Source organism: Hippoglossus hippoglossus, chromosome 5 (genome assembly GCF_009819705.1).
Source record: "Hippoglossus hippoglossus isolate fHipHip1 chromosome 5, fHipHip1.pri, whole genome shotgun sequence".
NCBI classification, from domain to species: Eukaryota; Metazoa; Chordata; class Actinopteri; order Pleuronectiformes; family Pleuronectidae; genus Hippoglossus; species Hippoglossus hippoglossus.
Genome location: NC_047155.1, coordinates 13,351,503 through 13,378,262, shown reverse-complemented (window position 1 = coordinate 13,378,262; position 26,760 = coordinate 13,351,503). Strand labels below are relative to the sequence as shown.

Sequence of the window (26,760 nt, the reverse complement as noted above, 5' to 3'; positions counted from 1 at the left end):
GAGGTATGTTTGTGAATTGGTTGCCAGTGCTGACATGTATTAACCACGATGAATTCATGTGTGGGTCTGTGTGAGTCCTAATAGAGCCTAAGAGGCGGCATGTTGAGTGTCAGCTAATCTAGCACATTCCAGGCTATTGGCTGCAAACTGACCAGACTGAAGCAGCTGTACTAGGTTTACTAGGACTTTCTTTTTTCTTTCTTTTTTCTTTAGCCCCATCCTCCTACCTTCTAATTTCTATAAACACATTCTTCATGTGAATATACAGAATCTGTAGGCGATTTTGGTGCCGGTTTCCATTTCTAGTTTGACCAATCACTTTAGAGCAGGCTTTGTCTGCCCGCAGGTAAATAGTCTGTGTAAGAAAACATTCACTCAAATACATCTGTTATCAGCTTTTTGATTTAACTGCATTCGTACCTGTTAATAGAGATTAGCCAAAATGGCGTTTGGACCTAAAACACCCACAAAAATAGTCGCTGTTTATGTTTTGAGTGGAGAAACATTTGACTCGTGTGGCCTCTTCGAACTGGAAACAGTATCTGAAGAACAAAAGACAGAGTCTACACCAGATGCCTCAAAATATTTGCCATTGCACCCAGAGGCTAATTCCTCTTAGCCTCATTCCTCTTAGCTTCCAGGCTCCGAGATTGGAGACTTTCTAACCTGTTTTATAAAAAGGATATCTAGATAGGATATCTCCATTTTTCAGATATTATATGTACGATATTAAATTGTTCTAACGGCATATATTTATGTTTTAGAAACATAATCCCTAACCATGAAGAGAAAACGGATGCTATTCACGTGTTGTCTTCAGCTTTTCAGTCTCAGTTCCTGTGAAACACAGTTTCTTCTATATGCATGTAATCATATACTGTAAATTACCACACAATGACACCAGCATGAAGAGTCAGCATCTAGTGGCCATTACAAGAACTGCATTTGCTTATTGTTGAGTCCACTGTTCAGCTCTGGTCTGAGTGAGACTGTGGGACCAGCTCTTTGAGGAAACTTCCTCATCATGTCAGAATACACGAACCACCAGCGCAGAGTGGATGTCTACAGGATGTGGTGAAATATTCCCTTAAGTGTTCCCTCGTAATGGAACAGAAAACCAGACACAAAGTCCGGGCTCATAATAACGTTGTAATCTAATAACATTTCAAAGAGATGTTCCATTGTCAGATTTCAATAAACAGACGTATTTTCCAGTGCATCCCTTTTTTTTTTTTTTTAATCCAGCATGGCTATTCAGCACGATACCATTCTATGAAGTAATTCTAGTATATTTAAATCCTGTTTCTGTGGAATATATTTTTGTCCAAGAGTACATCGACTTGTCCCCCAGCTGGTAAATGTGTGGGCAGAAACCAGCAGTAGTCGTCCTTCGATATACAAGATTAGTGGTAATATTCAGGATGCACACTGGGTGTCAAAGTTCGTTTTGCTGTCAAAAAGAAGTGCAGGGGTGTGGTGGTATTCACAAGCACTCAGTATTCACAGTGTTCTTCATCCACTTGACTTGTGACGGAGCTACATGTTACCTTGTTTGTCTGAGGAGGAGGAGGAGGTTGATGGCGACGGGGAGGGAGCTTTGGGGAAGACCCTGTCAGTGGGGGTGATGCCTGGGCTGCCCAGACCGGAGGAGCTAGAGCTGCTGGAGCGGTGTGGTCCCTGCCCCTGTCCGATCACTGGAGCAGGCCGGACAGGTCTGACAGGCGGGGGCCGTAGAGGTGCGCTCGGCCTGCGCACCGACAGAGCAGGTTTAAAAGTGGTCATGGTCTCGGAGGAGGAGCTGCTGCTGCTACGGCGCTGGACGGCATCTGGGTCCCGGATCACCATGGTGTGCAAGGGGCTGCAGGGCGGATCCTTGACTCCGCTGGAGTGTTTGAGAGGTTCCAAGGTGTCCAGAACGACATCGGGCGCATGTTTGGCTACATTCTGTCTCTCCAGCTCCCGCAACTCGTGGAGAGCCGTATTCATCGTTTTCTCTATGTCCTGAAAAACATGAGGAAAATAAGATTTAAACGGATTTCAAACAATCAGACAAGGACTGACAAAAACCACACGTGTGAAAGTGATGGAGAACACATTTCAGTCCATCTTCTCAAAATGTCTTTGACCACGACTATATGCTTTCTGGTATACAAAAAAAATGTCCTCTATATCTTTTACTCCACCAAGAAGGTTTTTCTTTAAAAGAAATTATGCACAATTAGAGAATTCATTTCTATGAGTATGTGAAATTTGGTGCAGCCGGATTAAATTTAAGGAGACTGTTGGGCCTTGGCAGAGGTGTGTGCTCTACTCAGTGCTATTCTAATTACTTATAGGTATTATCCTATCCTTAATATCAATAAAATGCTTAATATGAAAGACTGTTCCTTATAGTTATACATATTTATATTCATATTTATCTACCAATAAGGTCTTTAGTAACCAAAACAAACCAGGATTTTAAGCTGGGTGAAAGTATTAAAAAGTAGAAATCAAGGTTATTTCCTCAGACTACAGTAAATTTAGAAAGCAGGATAAATCCTTCAGAATAATGAGTTATTTTGCTGACCTCAGCGAGCGCTTCAGCTTCGAGAGTTTTGTGGTCTCCCAAACTCGCATGGCGAGTGGTACTGGGCGAAGAACGTTGAGAGTGGCTGTCGATGAAGGCCTTCCTGTCAGGGTGGTTGATGCAGCCTGCACTGCCAAACGTGGCGAGGCGCCGTTTCTCTGGGCTGTCCGATAGGACCCTGCTGACAGCCATTTTGCGTGGGCTGCAGGGCCGAGGCATCACCCTAGGGGGCTGGTCTGCAGCTCTGGGGGGGCTGTGACTGTCGGCAGTGCTCCTGTGGCGTGGAACAGCAGCTCCATCTGATCGCACTCTCACTCTAACAAAGTCATGAAAAAAAAAAGCGACAACAGAGATTCACACTTTGTTCTGCTTTGCTTGACTCGGAATACTTGCACACTGGTGTAACAAAACCCTTTACCTTCCCAAAGCTGCTCCAAAGCGGTGCTCAGGTGTGTGTTCACAAGGAGACTGACGTTCGTTTCGGGAGGAGGCTCTGTCGTCACGTTGGGATCCGCTGCTGGCCTCGCTATCGGTCCTCTGAAGGCTGTCTGAGAATGCATCATCCCTAATGTGGACAGACGATTGGTCTTGATTAATGATCTCTGTCTCTGTCTTCAGGACAAGCGCTTATCGGCTTTTACTGTGAGAGACTGAACTTCTTGAGTGGTCGATCTCTCGAAGCACACATATGATTCCTCGACAATCACACTGATGCCAAAAACATGTTATCACAGTGAATCACATTACTCATTCAGACAAAAACTAATCACCCCCACCAAAATGAACAGCACCACCTGGCAGAACATACTGTACATCCCTCTTCCTCTTTATTTAGCTTTGCTTTTCTTACCTACCCTGTGGTGCAGGAGAGGTTATCAGGTAAAAGGCCAAAACAAGTGATGCCCTGTCAAGTTACAAAAAACATAAAGCACCCATCCTTACAGCTCCACAGCTAATTGGGGCCATTTGTTTTGTTTTCATCACAGCTAATTGTGGTAAGACAATGTTAAAAACATGCAGGGAAAGGTGAGGCTTCTTTTTACACTGATCTTTATGCAGGTGCAGGTTTTTTTAAGGCCAAGTACACACAGAACCCACAGGGACAGTAAGAACATAAACATGAGTAATGAGTGGCTCAGTTCTGTCCTGTGGCAGAACCAAGATACAGACTCTGTGACTGGATCCCTTTTCACACTGAAATAATGTGAGGATTTATTTTTGGGCTGTGAGTGTGAAGGTGAAATGACGCAAAGAGCTGGGTCGGAGCCAACAGTAGGAGAACTCAAGCCTGTGCATGCAATTTTAAGTTCTGGGTCCCCACTAGCTCACCTGGTAGTGTGGATACCCCAATAATCATTTTAACATTTTTATCATGATTAACTTTTCGTGCACTTCCCAGATTAAAGCCACTGCACTTACATGTCTTGCACCACAATGTACTGATGTGGGATCAGCCCATCCACACCGTTATGACGGCCCTCCCACCAGTCCTCGGAGGCTCGCAGGTAGAGCAGCAGAGACGCTCCCTTCTTGAAAGAAAGCTCTCGAGGAGTCCGACCCACGTAGTCAAACTTTGCGATGGCCTCGATCTGCTCCACCTCTGCAATATACAATGTGACACAACCCGGTTCAAGAAATATAAGTATTTCCTGTTTGAGCTCTTATAGGTGTGTGTGCGGAGTGTCATTGGTGATGCACCTTCATCACTAGTGTTTGGACCAGTACCATTGTCTACCTCATCAAGAGCTCCGGGCTCACTGTGGGGGCTTTCACTACAAAATGAAACAAATTTAGTCAAACAGAGTGGCACAAAATGTCTTCTATTTTCATCTTAGATGTGCAAAAGGTTACAAGTTTTTTTTTCCTTAAGACATATTCAATATTATGGTCTACTTTACACTGATGCTCATCCTCTCCTTTACAGTATCAGTACATATATATATATATATACAGAGAAGGATCCCATGAATGTCTTTCTACTGAACAGTTCATGGGTTTAACACATAGATCATTGTATAAAAACTACATTGAAACTTAATTTAACTGTGAAATGTCATTATCTTGAACAATGAAATCCTTCTGTTTACACCATATACATTGTTGCTATTTTTTATATTCAATTATGTTTGAATACATTTATATTTTCATATCTTTTTATGTTTAAATTGCATGATTGCTCATTTATTACTTTTTTACTGTTTCTAATTTCACTATCCCCTATGCTGCTGTAACATGGCAAATTTCCCCATAGTGAGACCAAGGCTAATCTTATCTCATCTTATTTTAGCACACACTTAGACAACAACTTGTCTTGTAATTACCAGTACTCTTCCCCTCCAGCCATGCACTTCTCATACACAGGTCCCTCCAATTCTCGTAGGCTTGGGTAAATGACCTCATGGTGGATGATAACCGTCTTAATGACCTCATTGACATGCGCTTGGCAGGACACGGGGTCCTGGTCGTCTGGTATGGGCATCAACGTGGGGCCAAAGCAGATAGCCAGGTTGTAGGGGTCCATCATGTTCTCGTCACTGTACTGGGAAAGACTAGAGACGACAGAGGCAGTAAGTATCAAAATAAAAGCCTGATGTGTAAAATGTGTTACGACGGGACTCACTGGTTTAGAAATGCAAACAGGTATCTCATGACGATGATCACAGGCCGCTGGAGAGTCACAACTATCTGCTGAAGGTGATGGGCTCTTTCTGCACCCGGGTCGAGCTCTAAAAACATGAAGGAAACAGTAAACAACAACTGTTTAGCTACACTAAATGTAAATAAAAATATACATTTTGCCCCTGAAGTGTGACTCACTGGTTGTAGATATAAGATCGAGGAAACGCTCTTGAGGGAACAGTGAGGTTTCCAGCCCCCTGAAGTAGAGCTTCAGAACGCCTGCCACAGAGTTGATGTCATGATCACTCTGATCATCCTCCAATGGATCCTCTCCTATAGAGACAACATACATGTAAAACACTCATTAATCATTTAGTGTTTGTGTAACTTGGCACTGATGCATCTTTTAAATGTGCATTTCCATTCGGGAGGTTAATATAAACAGTTGAGCAGTTATGTTTCCTCATTTATTATTACTGCAAGATGCTAATCATATGTATTATGCATCTGAAATGGGTTGCATGTCCATTACAGGGATACGAGTGACACGCAGGCTCTTTATTTGCACTTTGGAGTCCTGTGGGAGAAACTGTGGCTCCTGAGGTGAGTAAAATGCAATTCCAAATCAATCAAAGAGAAGATGGCCAAGAACACTGGGAACTAACCTCTTTCAAATGCATTTTTAATGTCGTTGACTTCGATCTGGGAGCCAGGAACTCGAAATATACCTTGCTGCTGAAGACCTGAGGAGAGGCAGAGCCCACACACACATTAATACACAAACACAACGTATCATCTTATTCATATTATTATTATTAGAAATAGTAAATATACTAAATTTAAAAGAAATTTGTAATAAACTGTAAACACCACACTAACACTAAAAGCATTAACACACATGCGCAAATAAAAAAAATTGTATGTGTGAATGAATGTGTTTGTCAGCATGTGAGATATAAAATCTCCACAAAAAGACCAGAGCAGTCTGCAACCGCGAGACAGAGAGAAGGTGTTAAGAAATTAAGCGAGCCCATTACTTGGGGATTTCATGACTTTCAGGTCATTCTGCATTTTTTCATCGTTTTAGTTTTAAGGGAGTTTACATTTTTGTGTCCAGCTCACATGGATTCAAAAAGACCAAACACCACAAGGACATTTTACTTTAAAATGTTGCTATTTAATAATCATATAATGAATAATAGAACATGTAATGAAATTAATCTTCAGTCTCACCTGAATCACATTACAAACATTTTCATCACAGAGAGACTATTAAACCTTTACTTATAACCTGTTTCTATAGCTAACATCAATGCACTATGCACTATGCATTGTACAAGTTCTGCTTCACATTAGGGTCCAGTTTTGTTCTAGTTCTTCATGAGATATGTTCATACTGTTTGAAACATCAACATACCATCTCATCATTTCTTATATTCTAGTGACACTGAGCATCATGAACGTTACAGTGTTTTGAAAATTAAATCAACAATAAACGATAAAGATTTCACCTCATTAATCTACATATGCCAACGCAGAATGCCCGTGAGCAAACGCCACTGAAATCTACAGAGTCACAAGCAGCGATAACCATGACGACTCCCTGACAAAGCAACATAACATAAACACTTGCACAGAGAAGGAGGATAAGATGGTATGACATGATATGATAAAAATGCAGGTGCATGTAACGATGAGCACGCCAGTTACATTTCTGGAAAGACGACATACTGTATGAGCACGACAGGAACATACCGTACAGATTGATGTATCGAACGCAGCTCTCAACCACCACTGGAATAGGCTGCCCTGAGTCCTATAGTGCCAGAAAAAATCTAATTATCTCATGTAAATTAACAAAATAAAAGAGAAAAAAAATTGTAATTCCTGCAGGGTGTTATCATCAGAAGCTTATAGAGTTAGTTGCTAAATAAATTAAATTCACAGAGTTAGGAGAATATTGTTAATCATTATTTGCTTTTGTTAAATAATCAATATTATGTGCACAAAACAAACACAAGAACAAAGTGTGTACGTGTTGCAGCACCGTGTATATTGTTATGTCTACACATCAGGAATCCCAACAGGACAGAGGCACAGAAATGTTGGTTAGCATAACTGAACACAGTGGGATGATCCCGCCCTGCTACAAGACAGAGTACCTGACTCCTGGCACGGACATTCCGTCTTCCCCTGGGCACAGAGCAGTAAGGCACGTAGACAGAGGAAGAGAAGCAACAACAACCACAACAGGTTAGTGGGAGAGACAGATTGTACAGCTAGAGAGTCAGATAGAGAGTAAGAGGAGGCCTGGCTTGAGAGGAGAGCCAAAGCATCAGTGCCTTGTGGGTTGAGACATGGCTCAGAGGGGAGTGTGTGGGAGGGAGGCTGCTCCTCGAGACAACAGGGGTGGGGAGAGGACTGTTTGAGACTAACACTTTAATTTGCAGTCTGCATTGCAGGGATACAACTATTTTCAATTCATCAGCCCATTATTTTCTCAATTAATTGATTAATATCAATTTCCTACTGCCTGAAGCGCCATTATTTTTTAACACTGCAAAAGCAAAATATATATAAAAAATGAAAAGGAGAAAATCATAACGAGCTAGAAACCTGACACTTGGGAACATTGGGTATTTCTGCCTGAAAAGTTATTTCAATAATTAATCAATTATTGAATTAGTTGCATTTGTTCTGTTGACAAATAATTTAAGCTCTACTGACTTCCGATGTTTATCTCCACTGCCGTTAATGCACACACTATCTGCCTGCCCCTGCTTGATTGAGAATTAGAGTGGATGTGGCCATGTGTGCATTTGCATAGCCTAACGTGCCTGGTGCACGGCCAACTGACAAATATCAAGCCAAATTAATTCTGGAGGCTGCAGGGCAAGACTAATCGAAAGGAAAAATCTTCCACTGCTGTGGTGCTTTTCGAAGAAATCCTCTTCAAAACATGTTGGATTTGGGTTTTCTTTATCTGACCCTTTCTTTCCTGACTTGAAAGACAAAGTGAGGACAAGGCAATGAGCGAAGAGGAAAGTCAGTGCATGAGTGAGCCCACGTTTGAGTAAAAGAGTGGTCAAAGGCAAGAGAACCCCCCGAAGGACTGCTATAGCGAGACAGCTGAGCTCATGGAGAGACAAAGAGCACAGATGGGCTGATACCTGAATGAAGGCCTCCATATTGCCGTTAAACAGCTTATGGTTAACATGGGAGCGAGGTCTAGACTTCCGCATTCTCTGGGGTTTAGGGGGAAGAGTGGGGGGCCTGGGGAGATGGTGGGGGATGTACGGTTGGTACATGGTAAATATGAATAATAATGCAGTTGGTATAACTAGACTAAAATACTGACATTCATTTGACTAAAAACGTTATTCTTAAAATGTCTTTACCACATGTATTTTACAACAAAACAATTCAACTTAGTTTGGCAATGCTGATTTGCTGTAATATTTGACCACACAGTCTGTAAATTACATATAATGTCACAGTCAATGATTGATTAGCTTAGCTTAGCACAAAGACTGGAAACAGCAGTTTGTAAATGCCACATTGTAGCTTTATGAGCCGCTTTAGGCTAGCTGTTTATCTCGTAGACTGTATATGAAGATGGATGAGCCAAAGCGTTTTGATCGCCACCTTGGTGCAGGCCGCTGTATTGATCTTAAATCCCCCCTCCTCCATGTTATTGGACACTTTTCTTAAAGATAGTTTCTGTCATTTATGGTTGCCTGGTGCTATTTGTTCCAGTGAGTTTGGTTTTAATTAGTTATTCGATGCTATAAATAAGAGACTAACTCGTGATTGGTCAAGCTTGTGTATTGGAGGGACCAGCTCTGTCCTCCCGATCTGCTGCACAGAATCTGACTCCAAAGATGGAAGCATTCTGTGTATCCGGGATATTTTGGCTTTATTTCTGGATAGTGGGAACACTTCATCCATCTTTACATTCAGTCTATAGGGTTTATCCCTGTTTCCAATGTCTCTGAGCAAGAAAGTAAATAATCCTGTTTCCTAAAATGTCGATCTTTAGATGAAGCGGCTGCAGCAAACTTTATCAAAGTCAGTGATAATGACTACAATAAATTATCACCCAAAAAATTCAATAACGATTTTACTGCATTTAATGAAATTTCCAAAGATCGAAAAAAGAAAAAGACAAACCCTTGTATTTAATTAATTATGAGCCTGCCTTGTCAATATTTGTTGTCTAGCTAATTTATCACTCTCTTTTCAACAGAAAAACATCAGGACATTATCCATCTCACTGGCATTTCATTTATTACTCTTAATATCGTTTTGATCGATTCAAAGGGAGAACAACACCTCTGAGCACCACTTTCTCAAATTACGATCCAAATAAGAGCAAAGTTGAGACTAAACTCCTTTTCCCACACTGTGGTCTCATTTCTAACACGATCAGCAACACGGGAAAGATTTCCCGTGTTGCTGATCGCCTACTTCGTTCACTCTCATGTCACTGGACATCTTACCTTGTTGTTCCATATTCTGCCCTCTCCCCTAAAAGGAAAAACAGCAGAGAAAGAGGCGAAATTAGTGTACGCCATTTTTACAAATCACAGAAGTTAGCAGTACGGTTGAGTGCTGGCCGACTATACAAGGCTGGCAGATGGAGGAGGAAAGGGGCATTATGAGAAAGCGGCCTCTATTCAGACAGGCTCACTGGGGTGAGTGCCATGGCTGCATTTGACTCACTGCCAGGCAGCGGTCATTTAGCGGTCACCCTAGAAACAGCACAAGAGCCCCCAGAAGGGTATGGCCTGTCTCCTGGCTCCGCAGAGTGAAAACGTATCCAGGGGCAACAACAGAAAGAGGCTGTGGGAGCTGCTTTGTCAACTGTGATGAGTTCACGATATCTGCACTACATTCGCACACACGTCTCACTGTACACAAGCGAATTAAGGCCTCCACTAGCAAATCAGAAATGTTTGCTCAAGCAAAGCAGCTTCCAGCACAATCCTCCTTTTATGTCAAACACATTGATTCCAATTTTAAAGCAGAGACACAAAGTGATGAAAGATAAAATATACATTTTTACATGTACATTCATTTGGGTGAGGTACATTCATATTTAAAGAGCAAAGGATGGAACCACCAGTCCAGGGTTGTTTCTACAGTTTAACTTTTTAGTTCCAAAACTGTCAAGCTGTCAGGTAAACTGTATAACTTCATAAGAACATTGTATTTTCAAAGAAGGGAAAAAACAAATGATTTATGTAACTATTGATTTTAATTTTGATAAAAGATTTAATGTGCTATGCTAGGTGTAGCAGAAAAAGCCCCCCCCCCCCAAAAAAAAGATTTAAAGATTGAAAAGATTGATCAAATTTCACAGTATAAACTGTTTTATAATCCTTAAAGATTTCACCATCGACTTCGTGCACTATCTGTTTCTGTAAAAGCCAATGTAAAGACGAAATGACAAATCTTCAACCAAAAGCAGATGTCTGCAAGATTCTGAAGACACCGTGTTCAGTACATCCTTATTCACCCCTCTTAGGTCACTTTAATGTGCATTAAATATATATACACCAAAACATATAAATTAATTCTGGGATGACACAGCTTTTAAGCACAGAAATGCCCATCATGAAATTTGGGTCTTTTGAGACCATTGACCCAAATGTGAAAGTAAAGTAAATGAAAGATTCACTGTAACATAAATGTGTAGTGTGATTCTAAAAAAACATAAAGGGAACTCCAGATAGATAGAACTGAATATATTCTGTAAAGCATTTAAAATCTTTGTGATATTTCTGTATATATATATATAAGCTACTTTCTGCATATCCAATTTTTCTTTTTATGGTTCCTCTACTACTGGAGAAAGTTGTTTCTATTATCGACACTTTAACTGCATAATACAAACCATCACCATCACTTTCCACTCCACTAGTGCATAACACAAAAAAGTCTTGCCTTCTCCAAGTGTCTGCTTCAGAAGGTCATGCTTGGCCTGCAGCTTGACTATGAGATTGCTGCCATTCAAGTACTCCTTGTATTTCTGCAGATAAAGACATCAATAGTGAGCCGGGTTATCTGTAGTCACCGTGTATGCTCTCTGCTGCAGTGCCTTTGTGTTTGTCTGAGAACTCACAGTGAAGTAGAAGCCCTCGGTCTCCTGGTGATTGGCTCGTCTCTTGGCGACGTTGGCCTTGCTCATGTAGGAGTCGGAGGACGCCGATTTGACCGACTCTGTGGACTGGCTGTGCTGGAAGGCCTCTGATACGTCGAAGTCCTCCACGGTGAGCATGTCCTGAAGCGTCTGCATCGTGGCATCAAGCGTCTTCCTCACCTGACACACACACACACAGCAGCAGGAACACATGTGAAGATCATCCATAATTACAATACGTTTGGGATATAATAAATGAAATAGATGTGGAATGAGTTAGGTGACTCGTATACATCAAAACTGAGAATATTGTAATTATACCCATATTTTCCAAATGCATTGTCTTTGCAGTGTTACCAACAAGCAGCGTGGTGTAAACAACCCTGCACAGTCTGAGATTATACCACTGCAGGCCATTTGCACAGCGGTTTGACTGACACACTGTAAACAGAGTAATTAGCTTCCTTGCATGACGCATCGTGACATGAAAGATTAACTTTATTCATCCGTGTGAGGCGCACAGGAAATGGAGTGTGCCTTTCCATATTTATGACAGTCAGGCCCTGACACATCTTGTAAACCTGAACAGGTCTGCGTGAGTCACAGTTGCCATGGTGACTCCGAGCATGCAGGCCAGGAAGCACGCTGGGTGGGCCCCCGGGGGAGGCAGGACACCCCACAGGTCTGAGTCACATTAAAGATGAAGGAAGCGAGTCTTTAAGAACAGCTGCTTGCTGTCACATGTTTGATAGAAGTGAATGATAAATGGACTGTATTCATACAGCACTTTTTCTTATCTTGTCAACAAGTCACGTTCACCTATTCACCCACACATGGTCATTCAGCGCTTCTGCACGCAGCTCTTTTTTCTATCACTCACCATTCATACAGCCGTTAGGGGCAATGGGCGGTTCACTCTCTTGCTCGTACAGACTGGAGGAGCCAGGGATCGAACCACCGACCTTCTGGTTAGTGGATGCATATCTGCATTTTTACATTTCACTCAGTAATTCAGACTCTTATGTGCAGACCATGTTACCCTGCAGCTTTAGTCTGAGCAAGATTCATGCTTTAATTCCCCCCTCATTAGAACTTCTGTGCACTTTGGTAGCTGCATCTGTGTCTTTTCATCTTTTCATGCTTCTGATCTGAATCAATGCGACATCCAGTCATGCGTTTACAGTACGTGCAGTTGGATGATCTCAATGTTTCCTGCAATGGTCTCGTCATAACGTCATTGACATTAACTCATATTAATGAAATAAAACAACGAGTGTGGCTTGTTGAGTTGGTCATCTGCTGTCTACATGGGTCACGCGATGGCATGCATCACTATCTGGGTGGGAAACAACCTCAGCTAAACCATTTCCTGTCAGAAAGCTTGCAGATGAATGATTATGAAGAGTTTAAAATTATGTAATAACCCAAAGACTGAAAGATACGCCAAATTTATAGCTCAGAATATTTAGCCATCAGGTCCTCTCAGCGGAGAAGGACATGACTCTGAATAGCACATTTGCAGGGAGCTTGCTTCGTAATGAAAGGAAATGCTGACACCAGCAACTTCCAAACCTTTCGGGACTTGAAAGCTCTCACTCACCTCTTCATTTTCTATCTTCAGCGTGGCCAGGCGAGACTGCAGCTGGTGATGGCGCATCAAAAGCTCAGTCTGGACCGGCTGCTGTGCGCTCACCTGACACACCTGGGATAAAAGAGAAAAAAAGAGGAATTTAAAGGATTTTAAAAGCAAACGTGATGAGAAAATGAACTTTGAATCATGAACTTAAGACTGAGACTTAGAATCCCAACCTTCCTCAGTGACTCACCTCATCGCCCATGTGCGGCTGATAGTCGAAGCGTGCGGGAGGACAGAAGATCTGACAGTGTGTGTCCATGAACTTCAGCTTGTCTCCTCTGAGGTCCATCGCATCTACCGCTCCCTCCAGTAAATCCAAACCCTCGTGGCGAGACGTCTCTAGACTGTACTCTGCGGACAGGTAGGTTCTCATGGAGCGCGCCAGGCTTGCATGGTAACCTAAGTCACAACACTGAGGGCAAAGAGTAAAAACATGCAGTAGTTATAAATCAATAAAACACCTCCAACTGAAACTGTAAACAAGCATTGGATTGAGGAAGGTCTTTATCGATATTTGCATTTTGGCTTCGACTATATAAACTTACGTCTATCATATCTGAGACATCGTGGATGTAGTATTTGGCCACCAGGGCGTTGGTGGCCGCCAGATTGAGAAGAAAGTCGTTGCGAGCCTTTGTGCATTTCAGCTTATTTTCAGAGTACTTGGCTTGTCTCTAGGGTGGAAAAAGAAAGAGAGGGTCCCATCAGTGCAGGATGTAAAATGGATTCCTAATGTACTCAAAGAATGCATTACAACAATAAACACATTTGATCTCATATAATCAATCTCTATATATGACACTGCACAATGTAAAATGGGTTTATTGTAGCTTTAACTACATTATCCATTTGGGAAGCAAGTGCTGGAATACAAGACGTTCTACACAAATGTATTTTCTGATTATTTGTACTTCAATGTGGATAAAAGGCCTTTGTCATGTGACAGTATGTCAATCAGAACAGACCTTCTCCTTCATTTTCTCCATCTTCTTCACAGAGCTCCGGCGCTGCGGACGCTCATCGTGACCATAACGCAGGAGGCTGGAGCCTATGTCGTTGGACTTGCCGATGTGTTTCTCCTCCTGTTTTTCTGCCTCCTTCAGCTTGTTCTCAGCACTGAGACTCTCGGTATGGTACATGTGGTACGTCTTCATCACCTGCGAGGACATACATCACACTCAGCTCAGTATCAAGGGCATCATAGTCAAACTAGCAGAGAGGAAGGTGACTCTGAAGGGGATAAAAGTGATAAATATCTCATCTGAATAACCAGTTAAGTGGATTTATTCCATGCTCTACACACACAGTACAGTCCTGCACTTCATCATGTGGACCACCTCGGGGCTGATATTAATACTCAAGGTTTTTGAAACTGCTTTCCAGTGCCAATGTTTTTCATTTTACAGCTTCTATGTGCAAAAACATAGGCCGAAATATTACATTAAAATCAGTTGCATTCAGCTGTATGGTAATATTAAGGTTAAAAAACTCATATGGGTAATATTACTTTTTTTAAATCCTGCTTGTTTTGACATAATTCAGTTCACTTATAGTATTTTACAGACATAAAATATAAACAAATACAAAATAGGACATTGTATGGCTTAGAACTGAAAGTATTTCATGGCTAAACAGCTGTGTCCACTATGTCCCAGTGTTAGTGCATTTATTTACACTTAGTAAACTGACCATCTATTGTCTTCTGAAATAAATCTTTGTTTTATACACAGCCAATATAATACACAAGCCTACGGGCATTAGCTTGAATTAGTTACAGAAGGTGTGTATGTCTTTTATAATCATATACGTCTTTTTGAGGACCTGTTCAGTTTCACATTGTGCAATGAATGAATCTCTGAATCTCTCTTTTGGTCATTTTAGAGCCAAACGTTGTGTATTGAAAGTTACAATGCTTTCAATGTATCATATGTAAAATATGACATAATCCTACTTGTTTAAATCATTAGCAATAAAACATAATTTGCAGGTTAATGGTTGATTTTAAAACCACACAATCATGTTGAGATTAAAAGAATTCAGCTCATGTAAAACCTTAATATTTGTTATATTAACATCCTCAACATAGTTCTGGTTTCCTGGCAACCGTGGCTGAAATGGACGTGCAGAGGAGAGTGAGATGGATCAGGAGGAGGAACAAGGTTACACACAGAGACAATGAGCAACCTTTCTCTGGACGGGTCTACACCGAATTTAGCATTTCATGATTGTCAAACAAATTGTACAAGTCAAATTCAAGCTATATACATGTATTTAACCCAAATTTGTCCAGACTACAGCTATTCCTTATACTGTGTGTGTAAGGGAGACGCATTCAGGCTTTTAATAATGGATGAAGCAGAGAGAGGAAAAATCAATATCAGGAGAGCAGTAAAGTGCTGTATAATGTTACAATATTCCTCATGTGGTTTAAACCATGTGAGTATTTCTACTTCAAAGCTATTTGTGAATTCGCTGCACATCCACTTGTCTCAAACATGATTTTAAAGAGTGTGAGTGGCCAACATCCACGGGCATTGTACTGCAGCTAAACCGTTTATTCACCAAAACATTATGTTTTGGGAGTCGCTACCTTATCTCTTTTATAAGCTTTTTAAAATTAACAGATGCATTATGTTTGCAAAATTCACACATCATATCAGCAATGAGCCGCTCTAGGTGTGACTTCACTACATTTTTCACTACTTCAAATATTCCACTTAAAAAAGATCGATGTTTGCCAAATTTTGGAGCGATAATAGTTTGGGTTCACAGTCAATCTCACAGCACAATGATAAATGTGTCGTTAATAACAGTCAATAGCATGAGGCAAATGATTAGATGGGCAGCAAGTAGCTAAAGGTGGAGGAAGGGAGTGCACACTGAGGATGTAGAAAATAACGTGAGGTAAAGACATTAGTGTTCCTTTTCTTTTCTGCAATTACAAAACTAGAAATACACTCAGTAGAGGGCATACCTTGGCCAAGGCCCAACAGTCCCCTTATGAAACCACATTTAAAATCAAGATCCATGAACTATTCCCCCGGAAAATGGTGAAAAAACACCCTATCTTGCAATGTTAAAAATAGGAGGGGGAGGGGGCATACCAGCTCTGGCTCTTCCCTGATCTATACCACCGGTTGTTTTTGTGTTATCTTGCAAATAAAAAAAAAACGTAACCTCCTTGTGGTGATTATAAAAGTACTGCAAGGCCTTCAGAGTATGTAAGTGTGTCCAGCTTAAAAAGATAGTTTTCTTTTGGCCCTTATTGACGGGACCGAATCTAAACGTGAAAGGTGGAGAGACCTGCAGCAAAGGGCCAGAACCAAACCTGCGGCCGCTGCAGGGAACTCAGGTCTCAGCACGGTGTATGAAATAGCTCACCCAGGCGTGCCACAAAATATCTTTAAGATCTTTGAGACATAACATAAAATTTAATAAGCTCTATTAAACTGCGGTAACGCCCATTCGATGCACCTGCAAATCTGCTGTGTCGGATTAAAGAAACCCGTCGGATTTTAGGCATATCAACTCATTCTGTGCACAGATTAATTGACGAAACGTAGCTACAGATCATGATATCACTGAACAAAGATATCACCCTGAAGGAAGCACTCTGTTGTGTTTGTGCTGTTGTGTCCCACATAGACCAGATGATATCACTGCATCAGTTCAGTCTCTTCAGCCACATTAAGAAGACGCATCAGCCCTGCGCAGCTGTCTGTACTTTCCACGCAGGCCACTTGTGCTTCTGTACGAGGGTGCAGTATATAACAATGCACAGATGTGGGGGCTAACACATCCTGTTTGCTGTGAGCTCGGTGCACCGCTGCACCGCAGACTGCTGAGTCCTGCTTAAAGCACAGCCAGGGGGCAAGAACGCTCTCCCCTTCAGCCGATGAAGAAATTCACAGCAGGAGGAAGAATGCAAATTTCCTCCTTTCACGACCTCGGGAGAAGAAATGAATGACCTGTTAGCGGCTGCGCTGCTGATAAGGCATATCTGCCGAGTGCAGTGTCAGGCCAGCTGCTTCACAGGTTACAGGTTCAGCTCTGAACTGGAATTACAGTTTCACGATTAGAGGCACAAAAATATGTATTTTGAGGTTACAGTGACGTTAATATTTGACCTCTGAGCACAAACATTCTTATCAGTTCACCCTCGACGCCAATTGAACGTTTGGGTAAAATTAAAAAAGATGGACTCTAGGAAAGACAGCCCTAAAACAAATGCCTCCATTCACAGGGGAGGCATAAAAAAGTTCAGTTTTAGGATTGACGAGCCACAGGCAGCAGACCGGGGGAAAGGAAACAGACAGCCTGGTAAAGACGAGTTGGAAGGGACCTGTTTAACTCACCGTGTAGAGCTCGTTGGTGACTTTCACCAACTCCTCGTGCATTTGCACCCCGATGTCTTTGCTCTGTAAAAGGAGAAAACAGGTGACAGTTTCAAAATATAAAGATAAAGGCAGGTGTTCAAACACCTAAGACAAAAAACTGGGTTATTTAGTAGAATTACCTTCTCACAAATGAAAAGCTTGAAGGTTATGCCAAATATATTTTGCATGGAAGGGATGTCAGCAGGAATTGAAATGCTGTCATTATTATACTGCACCAGAAAAGATCTAACACAATGACCAAAGTGCACGAGCAGCCAGAAATAGAACCGCACAGTAACTGCAGAACATTTTCCACTGACTGGGAGCCTGAGCTCAGTTACATGGACTAAGAGCCTGTGATGAATTGAACATGTCCCGTGACAGGGCCTGTAGCCCAAGAGCAAGAACCGGGGCCAGTGGAGACTGACCCAGGAAATGCTGTTGAGGGGATATGGAGCGACGGGCCAATCAATCCTGTGTTCTGCCACCTCTTAGAGACCACTTGTCAAAACAGCAACTGTGCGTTTCCACATGTGACAAGAATTAAGCTTGAGCACACTCTGAACATTTAAACTTTGACTTAACAAACAGTTCGACTGATTCATTCCTTTTCCCACATGTTTAGATGAATAACAACTAGACTGCTCTGCAGCTGAAGCAGGATGCTGCGGCATAACAGGATTATTGTTGTGGAGAACGTTGTCACGATTTGAGCTAACTCCTTGCAGAGGGAGACAGTTTTTTTTCTGCAGGCGGTTATTAGTCCTGCTCTCCGCACTGGCTGCAAGCCATCCTGTTCTCATGGAGGATCCCATCGTGACAGTGCAGAGCCCCCTAGAGGGCATAAATTACTGACTCCTGCTGCAGTCAAATGATACTGATCTAAGATCCCTAAGGCCGATTCTTCATCGCATCCCCTGAATCACGGGCACTGTGCTACTCTAATATGTACGATGCATTAACCATATGCCTTACGAAATATGAGAGTACAACCGAGACACAGGCTTGTTGGAAATTTGAACAAAACAAGCTTATTAAAGGACGGGGGGAAGAGGTTGGGTGACACAATGATGAGGTGTAAAGACTATCAGATAAAGGTTGGTGATCTAAATAGGGAGCAAACTGAGCATGATATTGAGATGGACATAACACATGATGAGGGAGGTGAAAGTGAGACATGATCGTCTCATTACAGTGAGGCTGACGTGTTGCAGGTATGAAAGCTCAGAGATGGATAAACCCAATAACCAGCGTTACATCCAAGTTATGATGTAGCTGAGGGGGACAGAAAATCAAATCTCACACTGTCAGTGTCAAACATTGTCTCAGATTAACTCTCAGAATAAATATGCTCACTGAGAACCACGCAGCACAACATCGGGGGCTTCAGTCATGCGATTTTTGAGGCGACGATTTCTGTGACGGTGCGCATTAGTGACGGTCAGGGTTACGTGCCCTCGTCCATTTAATTCCAATTCTGACCTTTTTGAAAAGTCTGATGACATCCTCGCCCACGTGTGCCAGGCGGACAATGACGTTGTTGTTGTAGATGTCGCTGAGCATGGCGTGGTCTCTGCTCTCCCGCCTGGTCTGGTCCAAGACCAAATACCAGCAATTCACAGTGGACAGCAGATTCTGGTCCTTTCTGAAAACCGCCAAGGAAAGATTTTGTTAGCATTAGTTCATCGCTGCTGTTTTAAACTGTTGTATTAGGGACAAAGATATAAACACTGATCAATCCGATAACAATTTCATTAAAGCTGCCTGTAGACCGATAAATCTGCGATATTTAGACCATACAATACAAGTTCCACAAAGAGGCAGCAGATATGAGATGATTCTCTAACAACTGAACAGGAAAAATGTAATTACTGTGTCCCAATAAAAATGTAAAAAGCCTCTTAAGTCCTACACATGGCAGCCTTGGTACTTGAGCATTGGTTGGTAAAATGTCTGAACTTGATCATGAAGCAGGATAAATTCTATGAACTGTACCAGCTCTGGGGCTTTGTTTCATGTTAGAGGTCAAGAGGTCACTGCACATGTGGCGAGGAAGCAGGAGAAAAAAGGCAGGCAGCTGTGCACACACACACACACACACACACACACGCACACACATACTCACACACACACGCACACGCACACACACACGCACACACACACACGCACACGCACACACACACACGCACACATGCACGCACACACACGCACACACACGCACACACACACTGACACACACAGAAGACATGCTGGCTGCACTTGCTTCCTTGCTCAGGGGAGCATGTGAGTTCAATTATCCTCACACCAAAGAGTTTGTTTGTCTTCTTCCTTTCATCTTGTTTGGTCTTTGAAAAATATTTCGTTGTTTTTCCAACTATTGTGACAGAAAAATAAAAAATGCTGTATCATATTATTTTTATACACAGCCGGCTTAAAAGCTGCTGTATCGTGCTGTGATCAAAGTCTGACTGTTTCTCCTTTAATCACCGCTGAACACAGACAGGTGAAGCTGCGGTAAATGATTTTAACATTTGCACGTCATGAAGTGGACATTCAAAAGACATCTAGACAAACATATCTGCTGATTTACACCTACGGAATATTTATTATTATCATTTTTTCATTAAAATAATAATTTTAATTTGTATCTAGAGTGCTGGGCATCCGCATTTCTGTCTGCTTTTTGTTTCATCTTTTAACACTGAAAGAAGAAAAAAAAACATGGACAAGCTTTTCCTATAGGCCCTCATTTCAAGCAGTGCAGGTGTTTGATCCAGGACGCTGGATGCCAGGAACCTGTTAATGTTAGGCTGACGGCAGCTTTTGAATGAGAATGAGTCAGACGTGTTCAGGATACAGAGGAGTTGTTGTAGAACTGTTCACAGAAGGTGACAGAACAAGGTTTCCCACCTGACAGCCTTTAAAAAGTACAATACCCGTTCCATGACAAGGTCACTGCATCGCTGCAACTCTCAGTGAACTGATGATTAGAACCTGACCAATATGGATTTTGGGGGCCAAGGCCGATACTGATATAAAGGAGTAAAACATTTCTGATTCCGAAATATATATTAAGACTAAGATGCCATTATCAAACCCTTATATTATACAAAATGTAATTGAGGTTTGATATTTGAACAAATGTAACCATTAACATTGTTTTAAGTAAATCAAAATAAAACATAACTATAACCAAAAGTAGAGAATTTAACTTAATGCACATCTTTTCCAGTACTTTTTAAAATCTTTATTGTAGACATCTGAATAATAATTCAAATAATAATAATAATAATATTTAACAGTTTGATATGCATAAAAAAATTTAAAAAAGTCAAACCTTGTTCATTCTGTCAAACAAAAACAATTATACTGACGCACATCTGCAACACTGATATGTCCATGAACGACTTTTAAACATAATTTTATCAGCCAAGCAATAAATCGATCAGGTTGAACTGATGATACTTCAAAACTCTGCATCTATTAACTATTGTACAATATGTTGGATTTAAATTGGCTTTTCAAAAAGTTCACAGGACCACATTGTCTATAATCACATTTCTGCTGCAGCCACTCTATCTATTGGACGTGTTGAAAATGTTCCCTGACAATCTCCTGCCAACACTTTTATTAAATCTGACACCAGAAATGAAAATGTGAAAGGATCACGGATAAGAAAGAAGGGCACTGAGGTTTTTGCTGTTAAAGAAAACGAAAAATTAAATGTGTCTGAGAGAGAAAGAAACTCAAGGAGAGAACGCTGCATGGGATTATTAATGATACAGATTTAGTTGGTCCATTGGAGTCAGTGAGTACGAATCCAGTCACTGACAGACAGTTGAAATGACGACCATTTAATGTGACGGGGGGGTGAATCTGGGACACTGGGGTGAGGGGAGAAGTCATGCAATGTGAGTCTCTTACAGGGGGTCTCCCTTTGAGGGAATGCTCCACTTATCAATGTCCCCGTGACGGGAGCTCTCCGCCATGATTACGATTTATGTCCAATTGGCCGGAGAGACTGAAAGAGGGACGGGAAGACGACTGAAGAAACCAATGTGTTTGTTACGCATGACTGAGGCAGTCAGGTCATACGAAAGAGTGGCCAACTGAACACATATCAATAGTGTCTGCAGTGTAGTGTCGTACTTTGTATGATAAGTTTAATTTCCAACGCTGCTAATCCAATAATATTATGGAGAGTATCTCAAGAGTAAATTATTCAAATGAAATTGTATTTGACAATGAATCTTCATTAAAGGTCTACGTTATTTTTTTCATTGCTGTCTGTGTGTGAACCACTAACGGTTTCAAGGCAGGTGGATCCAGGAATTGTGTTTTGACTTTCTTCAACATTGTGAGATGGGCCGTTTTTCGATATGGCACACACTCATAAATAACAGTCCCATAATCATGTCTGCTTCTTTCCCATCAAGATCCATTAATTATTCCCTGATAATTTAAACGAAAATGTATAAAAATGTCAGATGTTACAAGAAATCCTCGATCCGTTCCCTGATCTGGATCCCATAATTAATAAATTCTTCCCTAATCCATCTCCACACAAAGATTCATGGAAATCCATGTTTTTTTTGTGTTATTACAGACAAACATAGAAATAGAATGATGCCGATGCCGTGATCTTTATGAAAAAAACAGACAATAGTAGAGTGCTAATATCTATGAACAGGTGAAGCTTGATACCAATATGGATCCTACTCCTGATCTTGAGAATCAAAATAAATATACACGCTTATACATCTAAGATGTTAACTGGACATACTCTGTCTCATTTCTATTATTTATGATTGCTTATTCTGATTCATTCCACATCCACATGTGCAGCATTTACAACCATTACATGATCCAAAAGTCACAGTGAGCTCCAGGCAGCTGAGAGCATGTAAGAAGCATTTCCTCAATATGCTGCAGGGTGTGTTTGTTTCAGAACCACACATCTCCCCTTACACCAACAGTTAAAATAATCAACGTCAGTATGAGAAGCCCCTGTTGTTCCTCTTCTCAGACTCTAAACAAGCTGGGATTTATTTTCCGTGTCCATTGAAAAAATAAGAGTTGTTGGGCAGCAGTCTCGTGTTAAGTTGTTTGAGAATGGAAATGACAGCCACAGAGAAAAGACGAGGGGGGGTAAAGAGTCTGACCTAGATGGGAGACACACAGCAGCCTGAGGCCACAAGCTTCCTTAGCCCTGGCTTCATTTCAGGTCATTTCTCCTGCCTTTATCCCTCTTCCCCTTTTGGTTGCTTATCTCTCCTTTCTCTTCCTCCTTGCCTTTTTTTCCCCCATCACAGTGTTGAAGAAGTGATCAGTGTGAAGTTTGAAATACTTGACAGTTGTTTATCTGTCAAACACATTTGATGCAGGCACCCGGTGCTTAGCAGACAGACAGTGACAAGACTCACTTGAAGTGCTGGTGCTCTCTGGAGGTGCGGATCTTGGCGGAGTAGCGCTCGGCTAGTTTGTCCAGGCCTCTGGAGTACTCGAGCTGGAGCTCTGCTTTTCGACGGAAGAACTCCTGCAGGTCCTGCAGCAGCTGCAGCCGGGACTCGGACTGCTGCTCCAGACAGCGGAACTGCTCCACCAGCTGGTTACGGATCTCTGCATATCAAAGAAGGGAGACCACCTTCAGAATAAATAGACCCTCTCTGGGGGAGTGGGCTTACACGCTGGGCCTCACTTCTGGCTGCCAAACAGTGCAGCAGGTCAGCTTTTAACCCACACTCCTTTAGCCATGACATCAAGCAAAGCAAATAATGTAGAACACACAAATATGTGAGGACACGGTCAAGCCAACACAAGCAGTAATAAAAGAACAAAGTCATCATAATTGGATAAAACTGTTTGTCAAAGTGCATTTGTCTGACGTGTGTGTTTGGGAGGGAGGGAGAATGGGGGGTGTCTAAATGCTGGGGTAGCACACGTGCATATGAGATGCATGTCTGATGATTGCAGCAGACAGCACGGAAAATAAAAAATAGGTCAGCTTCTCAAAATGCATTGTGCTGAGCGAGCCTTCAGAGAAGTTTGTCTTGAAAAAAAAAAAAGGAAAACAAATTGCCAGCATTCTTTCGATTAAAAGATCGCTATGGTTTTGTGCTTATGAGGTTTGGAAACTTACTGAGAGTCTGAGACTGAGGAAAAAAATGTTTTGCTCAACATTTTGAAAATTTGGATGGAATGTTACTTGTAGAGACATTTTATTAAATACAGAATTAGACGATTAACACAAAATAATTTATATTATATAATCGTTTTATATAATTTGTCATAATACGCAATTAAAATTAAATAAATATTCCATTCGCCCCTTAATCTGCACTAAAATGAATTAGCTACTGAACACATTCCCACTAAACTTGGTGGAGGAATGGGACCTGGGCCTGGGAAGAACCCATGGACACAAATTCAAAGGTGGGGCTGCTAACTTGTTTCTGACACACTCTTTTTATCTTACTTGTTGAAATCCTCTTCATATAAAACTAAAAGCTGCTGCCTGTGGCCCTTGCAGGACTGTGATTCATGTCATAATAAATATGACCAATTATTTAATTCGGACCAAAAGAAATGACTGATGATTGGCTGGCGTACCTGTCTTTCATTAGCCGACATGCCTGCCTATGCGCACACTGCACATTGTGCATGACAGGAGTTTTCACAAGTCGGAGAAACATACAGCGCTGAAGCAGAGACAATAATCAGAAGTTAGCACTTAAGTCACAGCTTTTAGCAATGCGCGTTCATGTATTGCATATTTTCTTAGTGTAGCCTGCTCCTGCCAACATTCCCTGGATTACCAACCCTACCTTTAAAGGGGCAGATCCAGGATGTTTTCACTTCCTTTAACTATGTTTTTATGACAAACAAATTACCTTTTCTCTTATATTTCTAGATTGTTCGACCTTGGCGGGGGTACTCCACTGAGAGCCACTTTAGCTGCTGTTTTTTTCCTTCTTTAAAATGACCACATATAAATAATGACAGGCTCCCTCCTGGACAGCCTGCATTATTACCTTAGTTGGCTGTTATTGAAAACCTTTGGGGTTCCAGGTGATAAACATGTCCAGGGAAGTAATAACATCACTTTTATGGTTTTACATTAACACTAAAAAGAAATACAGATCACATTTCATTTCATCTATATACTGTTTATTGCAAGGCGGTCATAAATCCAGTGGCTAAGTGGCTGCTGAATTTGTGGTTGCAGATCAAGTATAAATAAGAACCAAAGGCTGAGTGAGTGATAGGGTTGAATTAAGTTTCATGATATCAATAAATTCCATTGCATTCTGCATATAAATTTATGCAATGTGGATTTTACATACTCAAACCGGGGGTTAAACAAAGCTTCCCTCTCTCTACAAGACAATAAGAAGCATTTGGGAAACATTGAGATGGCTGAGGACTCCATTATGACAGACTGTTTCAACCATGCATATGATTGCTGGGCACTGAAAGGAACTCAGTAGACATTTATCAATGGAAAAGATGGCCCGGTGGAAGAAAAGGCCCTTTTGTTCACTTCTAAATGCTGTTTCTGTATCTAGAATAAAGGATTTCAAAAACGCCTCCCCCGTCGTCTGTGAGCGTGCGAGTCAAAATATGAATGAAAGAGCGAGAAGGAGAAGGAGAGAGAGTAAATACATAGTCCCTTGCTGTTCTGAGACGTACCCCTCATGGTCCCCATAGTTGCCCAGTTGCCTGGTAACGTGCCTCTGGAGGCATCTCAATGGGAGTAGGCCAGTTCCCTGTTCTGACAGCAGTCACTCTGTTAAGCATAATGGCCAAGGACAAGGGCAACTTTCTTGGCTTGGCAATACTCAGTAAACAGCCTGTGCTGATGAGCGAGGCTGCAATCAAGTTCAAAATAGGCAGAAATGCCACTCCGACGTCCGTCCGTGCTAAAATAGACCAGAACGATGCAATTTGTCGGCCTATGTGACTTTAATCATTTCTAATCACACGGTGACAGTATAACAGAACGAGCAGACGATATAATAAGCAAATCTAAATTGATTTAACTGCATAATTTTATCAGTGAGACATCAAATAGGCTCGTGATATTTGCATTCACTCTCCTGAGAGCATGTTATTTTTAGAACTTAAACTGTTACTAGGGACTAGTGCAATACTGCACTACATTCAATGAATGATTCAAGCCTTTGCAGAGTAATGCATAATTACAAGGGAGCTGGCGAGGAGTTCCAATGTATAATACACCAAGAAGTGAGTGTCATGAGCTGGATGCAGTCTATTGTCTATATTTGTGTTGATCACATAAGGGTAAAGGTTTCCTTTCAGTGAATACAGCGAGTCAAAGGTCACACCAGGTTCCCTGCCTCGGAACAGCGTGCAGCCCAAATTAATAAAATGTTCCACACCCAAAGGCTTATGGAAATCACACTGATGGGGCTTTACCCATTTGTCATGTTTATTTTTCTCTTAACCCATGTGGTTAACATCCCGGTCTGTTCATGTGACTTTAACAAGCATTTTGGGCATAAATGAATGGCTTCCAGAGACCTGAAGGCAACAGAGTAAGATGAGGACAAGAACGTCTCTAGCTGCCATCGTCCATGTTGTGATTGAGCAACAGCCTATCGTTGCAGAATTGAGATGTTTACGCTTAACATGTTAAATGTTATGTTGTAGATATAAACATTTAAAGGTTATTCGATGTATAAATATATGACTAAAACAAATCAACCTACACATCGATTGAATGTCCCTCAACTGAACCAAACATTTACACCCAAATCATTTTGTCATGTTTTATCCCTGACAAAGAGGAAGTACCTGTCTAAGCCCACTGACCTCGTGTTTTTCCCTGCAGATATAAAAAAGACAAACATGTCCACCCGCCAAGTTCAAACGCAGCACGTCTGACATGGACAATAATGAAATGTGTGTGTGTGTGGGGGGGGGTAACATATTGGGTTGCCTTGCAGGGTTTGCTAATTACGCTCCTGCGTCACTGCAGCAGAGAGCACCAAATATCACATAGTGAGGAGTCATTGTCACCACGACATCCTGTTCAAACTAGCCTAGCACAGCTCTCGCAGTGGCCAGCAGCGGTCTCTGGGGCTGTGTCTGCAGTTAGCCATGCGTGGCTGGTCACATGTGGCCTAACCCAGACTGACACGTTGACATAATTTGGCACAAATCGAGGCTGTGTTCTGTGAACACTTGTCTCCTGAATGCATTAATTAACATGGTATGTCTCTACAGTCTATTTGCTTGAGTTCACATTTCTGCAGAAAGATTTGCAGCGAGGCAGGGCATCACTGTTTGTGCTGCCACAGGACAGGAAGATCCAGGATTTAGTGGGCAGGATTCCAAACGTTTCTTCTTTTCTTTGATGCTCAACTGTGAGTATGAATCTGTCAGCCCAGCAACACAT

At 41.7% G+C, this 26,760-nt stretch overlaps 1 protein-coding gene across 3 annotated transcripts in view; it reads right to left on the bottom strand.

The window, feature by feature from the left end:
• Window positions 1-303: 303 nt before the first annotated feature.
• Window positions 304-26,760, bottom strand: part of LOC117761940 (SLIT-ROBO Rho GTPase-activating protein 3-like) — a 30,884-nt gene continuing 4,427 nt past the window's right edge. For 2 of the 3 annotated variants that reach the window (XM_034586325.1, XM_034586326.1), the window contains 21 exons: window positions 22,766-22,961; window positions 18,825-18,987; window positions 17,322-17,384; window positions 13,932-14,123; window positions 13,512-13,640; window positions 13,157-13,378; window positions 12,931-13,032; window positions 11,313-11,510; window positions 11,135-11,219; window positions 9,688-9,715; window positions 8,359-8,461; window positions 6,944-7,004; window positions 5,854-5,931; window positions 5,387-5,521; window positions 5,190-5,295; window positions 4,891-5,118; window positions 4,268-4,341; window positions 3,989-4,169; window positions 2,988-3,134; window positions 2,570-2,885; window positions 306-2,001 (listed from right to left, as the gene is read on the bottom strand). In XM_034586325.1, coding sequence (XP_034442216.1) covers window positions 1,537-2,001; window positions 2,570-2,885; window positions 2,988-3,134; window positions 3,989-4,169; window positions 4,268-4,341; window positions 4,891-5,118; window positions 5,190-5,295; window positions 5,387-5,521; window positions 5,854-5,931; window positions 6,944-7,004; window positions 8,359-8,461; window positions 9,688-9,715; window positions 11,135-11,219; window positions 11,313-11,510; window positions 12,931-13,032; window positions 13,157-13,378; window positions 13,512-13,640; window positions 13,932-14,123; window positions 17,322-17,384; window positions 18,825-18,987; window positions 22,766-22,961 — 3,272 coding nt within the window. In that variant the 3' untranslated portion in view covers window positions 306-1,536. Of the gene's footprint in view, window positions 2,002-2,569; window positions 2,886-2,987; window positions 3,135-3,988; window positions 4,170-4,267; window positions 4,342-4,890; window positions 5,119-5,189; window positions 5,296-5,386; window positions 5,522-5,853; window positions 5,932-6,943; window positions 7,005-7,350; window positions 7,382-8,358; window positions 8,462-9,687; window positions 9,716-11,134; window positions 11,220-11,312; window positions 11,511-12,930; window positions 13,033-13,156; window positions 13,379-13,511; window positions 13,641-13,931; window positions 14,124-17,321; window positions 17,385-18,824; window positions 18,988-22,765; window positions 22,962-26,760 lie in introns of all 3 variants that reach the window. The other variant, XM_034586327.1, reaches the window with a different exon arrangement.